The 12,639-nt window shown below is 37.3% G+C and overlaps 1 protein-coding gene across 1 annotated transcript in view; it reads right to left on the bottom strand.

Annotated features, from left to right (window-relative positions):
• Window positions 1-12,639, bottom strand: part of LOC150079332 (corticotropin-releasing hormone receptor 1-like) — a 370,784-nt gene that overhangs the window by 146,329 nt on the left and 211,816 nt on the right. Inside the window, exon 6 of the mRNA XM_090382673.1 lies at window positions 9,514-9,670. Coding sequence (XP_090238799.1) covers window positions 9,514-9,670 — 157 coding nt within the window. The remainder of the gene's footprint in view (window positions 1-9,513; window positions 9,671-12,639) is intronic.

Consider the following 12,639-nt stretch of genomic DNA (forward strand, 5'->3'; position numbering starts at 1 on the left):
CTTTTCGGACCGCAGTGTTCTTATCCGGTCAAAATTTGATCAAATAACATATAAAGTTTAACGAGGTTGTCTCCAGGGATCCATACTTGGCTCCTATGTGTGGAGAATGGTGATGGACGAATATTTAGAGGGTGACTTGGGGGACGCCATCGCCAATTACTTGGTGTTGGTTGTGTCGGGTGACTCCAGGAATTAAATTGAGGAGAAAGGTAGTATAAATTTGAGCAAGTTATTGGATTGGAGTGCCCTTCACAAGCTCACCATTTCTAAAGAAAAACTGTGACCTTGTTATTGAAGGGTAGGCTAAGCTGTTCTAGGCCGCCAGTTATTAGAAGTGGAGGTGTCACCTTGAGGAACGTCTCTGATGTTCGGTACCTGAGTTTGCATCTGAAAGAGCGTCTCTTTTTCACAGAGCATGTGAAATATTTGAAAGTAATAGTTAACCAAGCATTTATATGCCAAGCTCCGGAGAGCTGTGAGTGTCAAATGGGGAATAAAGCGGCATGCCCTAAATATGTTATACGAATGGGTTTTTGTACCCATTCTGACGTACGCTTCTGGAGCTTGGTGTGAAAGTGCTACGGAGGTAATAATTAAAAACATCTATTTTCAGCTCAGAGGTTCGCTGTTCTAGGTGTGACAAGCGCTTGCCGTACAGTGGCAACTGACACTTTACAGGTAATTTCGGGTAAATTAACTACCGACTTATTGGTAATAAGATCTGGGTTTAGATATTGTCTGAAAAGAATTATTTCCACTGAAATTTTGGCATCCGGTCGTGCTCGTTGGGGGGGGGGGGGGCTGCCGAGAAGCAGAGAATAAATGATAAACTCATGAATATCTCCATTTATTTGTACACACAATTCTTTACAGATTATATACAAAAACTTACAGAGAAGATATATATACATTTTATATACATTAGCATTCTCATTATACATATAAAAAAAATATATATATATAAACTGTATTATATACGAACACGTGTGTGTGTGTGTGTTTTACCTGTATCAAGGGTGGCTCCTAGGCTTTACCTGTATCAAGGGTGGCCCATCTCCACCTTGCACGTCTGTATTGGTGCAGAAACTCTGCAAAGCTTTATCGCTTGTGTACGTCCACCTTGCCACCAGGGAGCAGCCAACACCTATGCAGCCGCTGCCTGCCCCCAGGCACAAGCAGCCTGCCTGGGTCTACTATTACCTTTAGTGCCTTGGGCACAAATCCCGCACCCACCGGAGATAGTGCAATACCGGTGGGTGCTAGCAATCCCGTCTCCAGGTTGCCCAAACCTGGAAACCAGCAAAAAAAAAAAAAAAAAAAATCCAAGCCTCTGCAGATACAAGCCAGTTTGGAAACTCCAATAAACTTAGCGAAGTAAATATTTACATTTGTACAAAAGATAATAGAATTTTAACTCTAAATCCTAGCAATACAATTCAATTTACATATCTTACAAATCATCCTATTTATATTTAATGGAATACAAACATATATATTAACTTCTCAGCTATCAGATTTATATTGGATTTTGGATTTGAGTTCTTAGTTGAAGTCTTTTCTTAAAGACCGATTCTGCAAAGGTCTGGAAAGTCTCAAAGTTTGTTTTGTTCTCAACTAGTATTTTCACATTGTCCTCAGCTAGACCTGGAACCTGATTAAGTAGCAATACTCGATGGTCTGTATATTGCAGACAAAACAGTAAGACATGGATCCAGTCTTCCATTTGACCACAGGTGCAAAAAGGATCCGGCTCCAAACCTCTGTCGAATAGTTTGGCCCTCAGAGATCCATGGCCTGTTAATAAATACGTCGTAAACATGCTTGGTGCAAACCACGAAACAGAAGGTTGAGTAGAAGCAAACTCAACATTTTCAATATTGTGACTTTGTGACTTCACCGTGCACAGACTCATTCCATCTACTTTGCCAAATACTAACCATTTCACTCCATAATCTTTTCCGTTCTGTCTTTAAGTTACTAACTGGGTCGGTTGTAGTTCCCATAATAGATACCTGCAGTCCTTTCTTATGTTTATAAATCATGCCACGGTATAAGATAAATAAATCTAAAGGCAGTTCTCCTCCAAGGATTTGGAGGGCATTGTTTGATATTGTACGAGGGGCATTGTTTAGTGCCAGAAGCATTGTTCTTTGAATTGATAGCAGCTTATTTTTAATTTTCACCTTAACGACGTTCTGATGCCAAATACCTGCTCTACGATACTATAGGCAGAAATATTGCTTTATAATATAGTTTCATGGTCTTTTTATTCAAACCCCAGTCTTTTTTGGAGATTTTTATGACCGAAGCAGTAAACTTTCTAATTTTTTCCTTCAGTTTGGTGACATGAGGGAGAAAGGTTAATTTATCATCGAGAATTATGCCAAGATATTTGTTTTGAGGAACATAAGGTATCTGTAAACCATTCAGTTGAATTCTTGGTGGTCTTCCATAATTAAAGTGGTTTTTAAATGTCATGAAATTTGTTTTACTCGGAGATATCTTGAGCTTGTTGATGTCAGGCCCATGCCACCAAGTCATCTAAGATGGGTTGAATTTCGTCCTCTAATACCTTATGTGACCTTCCTTCTATGGCAATAACGAGATCATCGGCGTAGGCCACCTTTAGAGAATCCTCGTGTGTTTTCGTGAGCCACTGATCTAGTACGGCATTCCAGAGTAGAGGCCCCAACACAGACCCCTGGGGGCATCCTCCTGAAACCTGGGCCTTGTAAGACAGATGCTTTGCCTTGACCATGATGTATCTCTCATTAAAGTATGATCTCAGTACCCTGCACACATAATTATCACAGTTAGCCAGCCTTAAAGACCTGAGGGCACTCTCCCACCAGAGGGAGTCGAAAGCGCCCTCAAAGTCCACAAAAATTGCCAAAACATATTTAGAAGATGAATTCTGGATAAAGTTCGTCAACGTAAGAATAGCATCGTCGGTGGACCTCCCTTTTTTGAAGCCAAACTGACAGTTTGCGCATAGTTGGTTTTCTTCAAATTTCTTTAGTATTCTGGGAGCCAGAAGATGTTCGAATAACTTTCCCAGATTAGCAAGTAAGGAAATTGGCCTGTAAGCACGGGGATCGGATGTGTTTTTCCCTGTCTTGTGAAGAATCTTGAGCAATGCCAATTTCCACTGATTTGGAAAGTATCCTTCCAGGAGGCATTTGTTCAAGAGATTTAGCAGTACTTGTGGGTATAAGTTGAAAAACTTGACGATAACAAGATTCTCCACAAGGTCAATTCCGGGGCATTTTTTGCTGTTTAGTCTAGCTATGGCAGAACCCAACTCTAACAGATTAAAACACTCAATATCAGTTGAACCCGTATACATACTGTTTTCAAGACGTATCTGGCCTTGCTCATGAATATCTGGCAAAACAGATGAAATTGTACTGAGAATGGCAGAGAGACGTTTGTGTTTCTGCCCTCCGTCTCGACAGTAAATTTTAAATGTCCGCCCTGGCTTCAATTTTGTTTGAATGTGTGCGTTCTTCTCAGGGGGCATGGCTTGAGTCCAGATCAGATCAGATCAGAGGGAACCAAGCCGTTTGGTTTCCCTCTGATCTGATCTGATCAGAGAGAACCAAATCTTTTTTGTAACCGAAACTACATTAGATTTTCCATGATGCAAATATATATCCCTATAAGGGCTTTAGCCAATGTCTTCCCAAGTTTTCATAGATGTGTGGGTACATTTAGAGAATATATCGGACCACACTAATGAATCCGTTCCTACATTCCTTATTATTTTTTTTTTTCAATTTCTGAATGTATATCGTATTTTGTTCTTTTCTTGGGAACAGAACTGAAGAAGAAATGTGCGGATTGCTTTTGTTTTTACTTGTAGACCATGAAATAATACTGAGGTGATTTGTTCGAAATGTACGAAATCTCACGTACTTCTGTGTTTCAGAACGAGATTCTCCGATGCATCATACCTTCTTAACTGTCTCCCTGTATAAATTCTTGCTGCGTGAATGGAGTTTAAGAAAACTAAATTTCTTTCTTCCACAAAAAAAAAAAAAAAAAAACCCGCAAAATTTTGCTTGTAAAAAATGTCAAAAGTATTTTTAAGAGCGTATTTAAAAAAAAAAAAAAAAAACAGATCAACTTATACAGTATAAATTCTAGCTTTCTATAGTAATGGAAAACCACCACGTCCTCTCCAACTATATTATACAGTATAATTAACGCCTACTGTAGTAAAATGTGAACCCTTTTCCTGTCTCCTTTGTTTATTCAACCACTTTACTTTTTTTCCCTGCACCACTAAACAAATACGGTTTTTCGTTCAGAACCATCCATCGCTTTCCAAGGTCTCATTTTATTCGTATCTTGCGCACATGTTTCATTCCATTAAACTCACCTTCATCCTTTTCCTGCTCGCTGAAATTTCATCAATCTCCTTCTGTAGCTTTCGTGCCTAAAGGTTGGCTCGGTTTCATTTTCGTCAATCCACCTACTTTATAAAGTGCAGCCTTTGTTTTGCTTTTTTACTTTTTTATTTTGTCTTTCCATGCTTCTTTGCTGGACATTTTAGTTCCTTCTTTCGCTATACTTTTATGCTCGTATATCACATGTATACTGATTTGTCGAAAAGCTTCTATAACTACCTGTAATAGCCAATTTATTATTTTCTTCACCATTTTGCTACTTCCTTCCTAGCGCAATTCTGCACATTATAAATTTAAAATTTTCTATATAAATCACATTAGTAGACAAAAACAATCTCAACACTTAACAGTAATATTCACATGTCAAAACACTAATACGAAATAAAAAAAAAACAGCATTAATATAATAATGAAAATATGCATCTTATTATATATTTTCCAAAATGAATGTTGCTTGTTTTTACCTAAACGTGTGACATTCATTTTGAAAAATACACTCAGTGATCATTGAATTGTGAGCATCCCATCCTTAGTGGAATATGCCGCATAGTTCGCAGTATAAAAATCTAAACAGCTTCGTAGAGCAGTGATAATTTGCATTTGTTCGTGCAAGTCAAAGTGATGAAGTAGCAGTTATTGGACGTAGTAAAGGTATCACAGAGTTTAAAAAGGGCATGATTGTGAGAGCTTGTACATGGGGTGCTTCCATATTAGAAACGGCACGCCTTGTCGGTTGCTCACAACCCAGTGTAGTTAAGGTGTACAAAGAATGGTGTCGAACGAATCAAACTACTTCCCGCTGACAGAACTGTAAAGGATTACGCAAGGTGGATGTTCGTGGTGAGCAAAGGTTGCAGCGCGTATGTACGTGCTGCAAGGTGGATGTTCGTGGTGGGCAAAGGTTGCAGCGCGTTTGTATGGGCTCAACGCAGGTTACTCTGCGATAGTTGACATTGCAATACAATATGCGCAATGCAAGCACAATATTCCAAAAGAAAGGCTTAAGTTTTGCAAATTGCAACGCCTGGAGAGTAGGCACCTGCGAGGTGATGTGATTGAGGTGTATAAGGTCTTGAATGGGTTGAGCAAGCTGAATGCTGATGGGTTTCTTCCTCTTGCTCAGATTAAGAACCTGAGGAGGCATAGTTTCAAATTGAAGAAAGACAGTTGTAGAACAGATGTGTGGAAATTTGCCTTTAGCCAGCGGGTAGTTGATTGGTGGAACAGACTTCCATCTTTTGTTGTGGAAGTTGATAGCCTAAATAAATTTAAGGCTGAGCTGGACAGGCATGAACGAATGGAGGGGTGAAATGGGAGTGTTTTTTTTTTTTTTTTTTTTTTTTTTCGGCTGATGCTGCATAAGCTTTCTTTCTTGCATCGTATGCCTTTGCTAATGTAATCAGAATGTGTCAATTATTATTGTAAGTTGTGTGCCAATAATATATTAATGTGAATAATGTCACTTAACTCTACACGCTATAGCTTTGAGGCTGTTCAGAGGAACCTTCCCCTCGTGAATAAACTTATTTTAACAATAATAACAACACTTACATGGAACTTCAGAAAGCTGCAATCCTGAACACCTGTAGGATAGTAAGAGAGTTCCTCGACTAGCTGTAATAATAATAACCGGACACAGCCAACCACCCCATGCACTTAGTAGCAGTACCCGTCAAGGGGCGGAAAAAATCCCATAAATGAGAAAAGTTATAAATAATAATAACGACTACAGAACCGGCATCAGCCATGTACATTTATCTAGATACACTAGGCGGAGCATGATCACATTAATACTCGTATGAATATTTCACGAAAACTGCCCAATATTTCTTTACTGTTTTTAGGATATCATGTCGAAGAAGTTCGTAATATTTCATTTATCAATCAGTAAGTTAGAGAGATGTATGAGGTGGGAAGAAGCCTCGTAGTATAATAGCTCTCGCGCTAACTTTAAATAAACTACTGTTTTTTTTAAGATAACCAGGATGAAATTGCTCATTTCTTTTTCGCCTGGCATTGGGCAAGGGCTATGGAGATTAAGCTTAAATTCGTCTGAAAAAAAAAAAAAAAAAAATATATATATATATATATATATTTTTTTTTTTTTTTAAAGTCAACTAAAAATGGTGACTTCGTAATAGACATTTTTCTAGGCCGATTGGCTTTCATTCTTATTCTGTACAATTGCCGACGAATGGTTTTAATATTTTCAAATGGCCAAGCACTCACCTTTTTATTCACTTTTGAGTTGAGTTGAGCTGAGCTGCGTTCAGATGACGGCATAGTTTTAAGAGAAAATATACATAAGTAACGGCCCTGTTTGCGAATGGAAGTTTTTTCCATGTCATTATCGACTTTCCTTGACAATGCCTGTTTCTTAAACTCTGTGATCCAAGAATAAATGCAAAATTGAAAATTGATAATTTAACGAGCGAGACATGTTTTCGTGGGACGTTATTTTTCTCATCCTTGCTATAAGGTGTGATTTTTGAACTAATGAACATTCAAGTGGTATGCACTCCTACGAGAAATTCCTCATTAATCATTTTTCACGACAAGGTCATATGTTTTCTTTTCATATTTTTGAGATTTAGCTCTGAATTTTTTCAGACTGATTTCGTTAATAATTGCTCCAAAGATAGGCGATTGTTGATTAGCTAATATAACAGACAACCTACCTTTAATGTCCACTTTAAACTTCGTTGATAATTATAAAAACATGTCTGTTTTTATTTTCAAAATCAACGTAGTAGAAAATCTTAGAGAGACGATTAAGTATTTTAGTTTTGGTGAATCTTTATTAAATTTTTTTTATATTTGAGAGTTGGAAATTTCAAAATATTAAACTGCAGTCTCGAAGTAATTGCCGTGTCTACTTTATTGATTAGTTTTTAATGGCAGAAGCAATTCTCAAAATAATAAATTTCGTTTCTTATTTAACGGGATGGTGTAGCTCATAATGAATTGTGCTTGTCGAATGCTGGCTCTAGAATTCAATCCTTCCGAATTCAATTCAATTCTAGAATTCAATCTCCTCAAGCTGGAGAAAGCGTCTTCACATTCGTTTCTAAAGTAGTCAATTCTAAATGGATGACAGGATACTTTAATCTAGAACCCATTCAGCCATCAGAATGCTTGCTACTCCTTCGGAAAAGCCACTTTTTGAATCATGATAATGACACACACACACACACACACACACACACAATACAGTTTGTACATGTTATATTTAAAGCATTACAATTCGAATTACTTTTATTCTGCTCCAGTAGAGAGAAAACTACATCTCTAAAGTTCATTTTACCTGTCATTTGCTTTTTCTTAATATATAAAAAATAAGATTTAAATAATAGATAGTTAAAAAATGTATGCAACGTTCGCCATGGCCTTTTTTGACTACGCCAAAAGAAGAAACTAATTCGACAAAATTTAAAGTTAGAAATCGTAAAATTAGTATTTATCCTAATTTTAAGAAATTCAAAAATTTCAGACGAATATATGATAGTTAAAGCTCAAATGACAAATCTCTTAGCCTAAAAATATGAGAAATAGACTTTTAAGAATTATTAAGCAACATAGTATATTTGCGGTTTGAATGTTCTTGAGATCAAGAACATTGAAACAGCAAATATCATCGTGATGGGTCGATTGACTGCCACCAGTTAGGTCATCTTCAGAGCGCTTTTATTTTATCAATAAATGTTGAGCTTACCGCGTACCGACCTATTTACAGGTCATATGTAGTACTGTATTTCCATATTCAGTATTTGCGTAGAAACTCTGATGTGGGAATGTATCTACGAGAATTTAACTGGTCAGTATGTAAAACTGTAAAATATTTTAAATGTGCATAATCTTAGCAAGAGGAAGGATTCCATCGGCATTGAACTTAGTCCCTAGTCTCCAGAAGCTGCTGTTTGCGCGAAAGCGTTTATATATATATATATATATATATATATATATATATATATATATATATATATATATATATATATATATATATATATATGAGAACCATTTTGTTCCTTTCACTGATCTCGCTGCTCTTCTCTGCACTCGCTCCGGCAGATCCACATCCTTTCTAAAATGAGCCTTCCAGACTTGTATGTAGTATTCAAGATGTGGCCTACTATTGCCTTATACAACAGGATAATCACCTCCTTATCCTTGTTAGCAAAATTCCTTTATATCATTGAAAAAAACTCCATGAGATGCCCTGGCAGTCTGTTTGCACTACGAAATGTAAAGCCATATATATATATATTTCTGCAACTGATATGTAAAAATTCCATTCAAACTATTCTTAAATGTTACATTTTTTGATGCAAATATTTTCCCATTTTTTTTCGTTTTCAGACATTATTTCTAACGTTCGTTGACAATAAACTGACCATATTTTTTAAAAAAAATTCAACATTTAATTCCCTTCCAGAAGTGTATTGAATCGTATTTAATAATCAAAATAAAGATTATTTTAACTTTATATTCCAGTATTTTGAATACTACTGAGATTGTTAAAAAACACGCTTTTACCGGGGACAGCCATACGATAGGAGTAGCATTTGTTACGATAAAACACGCGGAATCTGCCTCATTATCATCTGTTGAATCCAGGAAACCCAGTAAAAGATTTAAATGTTCCTTTTATACTCCGGTACGGCCGCGTAGAATTAGAGGAGTTTACAAATAATCATTTTGGCACGAATACAATCATTAACGGTATTTAGTAATAACCATATCGGCTCGAAAATAATACCACGGTTAGTTCAAACGCGACTGCTACTACCCTCTGGCCTGACCCCACTCAGCGACGTTTTTATTGGTAACACAAGACGTATTTTTCCTGAGTATGGCTTTTTTAAGCCGAAGTAGTAGCGTAAAAATATTGCTCCTTAGCTTGCCCTTGTTGGTAAAAATGAATCTCTCTCTCTCACACACACACACACACACACACACACACACACACACACACATGGAAGAGTTGTGAACAAGAATACTTCTATATCAAGATAACGTAATTCACGAGCTGTCATTTTATGCTTATACATGAAAACTAAATGGCTGACAGTAGATTAGTAGGAAAAATATAAACACAGAGACTTACCCCAACCAATGAAATAGTAGAGCTTGAAAGGTGCATCTTTCTGAAAGATATTTGTGGTGATGCGACTGTGAAGAAGGAGACCCTCCACAAACATCCAGTTAATGCAAGCGGTCCCGGAGTACATCTTCACGATTAGAAGCAGCCTACACAGCCAGTCCTGCCAAATGTAAAAACTAGAATAAATAAACTGTTGCGTTCACTAAGCGCGCATTGCTATCAGATTGTCGGACTTGTGTAGCGTGCTTGGCACACTCATCAGTCACTGTACTTAATTAATGCATGTTTTTACTTTCAAACTGGAAAAAGCATATACCAGAAATTTAATACTTGAATACGCTGATGGGAAAATCCTCCTGCTTTTATTCATAAAAGTATCTTAACAGGCATGCATTTATTTGTACTTTAATACGCGAATTATTTTGACTTTCAACACCCTATGACGCTAAATTTGTGACCATGATAGTGGTATAGCAGTACGAACCAATTACTTTCTAGAAATGCTTGCGGATTTTCAGTCTTCTAAAATCCTTTCTAAGTAATGAGGTGTCATTTGAAGTAGAATATTTATTTATTAAGTATATATACAGTGCAATATCAGTTTTAATTCTCATATAATGACGTTAACTAATATTAAATAAAATAAACAAAACAGTGCTGGTTGTTGTCCTTTATTAGCATACTGTATATGATCACTCGTATATTATGAACTCAAGTTTATATACTACCGCACAAAATAGCACGATATTGCTATCTGAGTGTTGTTATATAAAATACTGGTTGATGGCAGTGACTTCTCTGTCTTCTCCCACTCAACCATCCTTTTATCCATTGTGGCAACTTACCCTTAATACCATTCTGCTCCAATTTGTACAGTAGTCTTCCATGCGCAACATTGTGAAAAGCTTTCCTGAAATTCAAGTATATGATATCAAAATTATTTTTTTCATCCAGTTCCTTTGTAATCACATCATAATAACCAATGAAATTTGTCATGTGGACATGTGTATATGTAATGGGCGGCACCTAGAACGTCTGTTCAACTCCACCTCGTGTCTCTGTGAAGAACAGTATCACTACAAATGGGCCACATATGTGTGTGACGTCGGTTTGTGTGTATTGTGTGTGTGTTTTGTTGTGTTCTGGCCACTTGGCTACCCAGAAGCATCAGTCACCTGGACAAGATGATTCTGGGTACTCGTCCACACCACGGGAAGGTGGGCCAGTTCCAGTAGAGCACGTAACGCCTCAAAAGAGACTCTGACCCACCTGATGTTGCCAAAAGGTGGGCCAGATTCCTCCGGGGGCCCATTCCAGAGGAAAAAGGAAGGAGCGAGAGAGAAAAGAAAAAAAAAAAAATAAATAAACAAAAAAATAATAGTAATAGAAAAAGAAAATAATAATAATGATAATAATAAAGTAAACACAACCCGTGGTGCTGGTTAGAAAAAAAAAATCATTAGCGAGAAAAAAAAAGACACGTTGCGATAAAAAAAAAATCATTAGCGAGGAAAAAAAAGACACGTTGCGATAAAAAAAAAAAAAAAAAAAAAAAAAAAAATCCTTAGCGAGAAAAAAAAAGACACGTTGCGAGAAAAAAAAATAATAATAAATAAATAAAAGAATAAAATAAAATAATAATAAACTAATAGTAAAAGGAAAAAAAAAAAAACACAGACTGGCGCTGGTGAGAAAAAAAAAGAAAAAAAGGGTAGTCTTCAATAAATAATCTTGTATCCAGAATAATTCAGATGTGGAACTGATGACCTTTAGGATCAGTGCAATGACAATTCATGCAGACATGAACCATAGAAGAAAATAAATCAGAGAAGCAAACTATTATCCTGCTTACACAGTTGGATTTGGTGGATTGTTCTGGTGCGCTAATCTGGCGTTGATTCTTTTTTCTGCGAGCAAACACCTCGGAGGCAAAGTTCTGAAGAGCTTTGAGATGATTCTTATTATGCAGAAGCATTTCCTCTTTCCCCGGAGAGAGATCTGGAACGTCAGTTCGGAGCTTCACCCTAAGATCGTCGTAAATTGCACAGTTAAAGAGCAGGTGAATCCAATCTTCTGTATACCCGCAGCTGCACAGATCGGTGTGATGCAAGCGAAACTGAAAGAGTTTTTGATTGAGAGAGCCATGTCCTGTTATCAGAAAGGAAGTTTGCATAGTTAAAGAGCACCAGGTTTTAACCGATTTAGAGAGTAAGAAGGTCACATCAGGCAGGAATTTTCTTGTCGTCGCTCCAAGTGCGGTGGTGTCCCATCTGGTCTGCCAGACGCTAATTAGCTCGTTAAACCATCTCGATTTCTCTTTTTTAGGATCTTCATTTAAATTTAGCTGGATACCAAGTAATTCTGAAGTTGTTTGTTTTTTTGTGTCGAAAGCAGATGCCACGATAGATGACAAATAGATCCAATGGGAGGGACCCCGCAATAACCTGCACTGCAGCGGTGGAAACTGTTCTACAGACTCTGAGAATAGAGAGGAGCATGCTCCGCTGAATGGAATTCAGTTTTAACCTCATTTTGGAATTAGTGGCCGGATCAAACCAAGCTCCTGCTGCATAGGTGACTATGGGCAGGAAAACAGCATTAATAGTAAAGAAAGAGTGACTTCCTAGAGAGACTCCACTCCCCTCTGGAAATTCGAATAATTGACCCTGTGAACTTTTTGATTTTGGTACTTATGTGAATCAGATGAGGATAGAAGGAAAGCTTATGGTCAATAATGACCCCAAGGAGTTTTGCCTCAGTGACTATAGACAAGACTTTCCCTTAAGCCGGCCAGGCTAGCCAGGTGGATAAAGTGCCTGTCTGGCAACCCAAAGGTCGCGGGTTCGAATCCCGCCTCGGGCTTCGATCAAAGTACTGCAAAAACCTTGGGAGGTGCATTATGGCCACAGAAGCTGATGCACCAACAACTACCAAAAAAAAAAAAAAAACTTTCCCTTAACACGTCTCTGCAACACCACGTCTCTGCTGTCCCAACAATATCCGCCTTTGATGTCTTGACCAACACTTCAAATTCATCAAATTTATTTACTATACTTCTAGCATTGGTATACATGCAAGTCAAAGTATTTTATTATTTTTTTGGCGGGCTCCAGGGTTTCCCCTATTCAC

This window comes from Mastigoproctus giganteus, chromosome 10 (genome assembly GCF_048544385.1).
Source record: "Mastigoproctus giganteus isolate SK-2022 chromosome 10, ASM4854438v1, whole genome shotgun sequence".
Taxonomy (NCBI): domain Eukaryota; kingdom Metazoa; phylum Arthropoda; class Arachnida; order Uropygi; family Thelyphonidae; genus Mastigoproctus; species Mastigoproctus giganteus.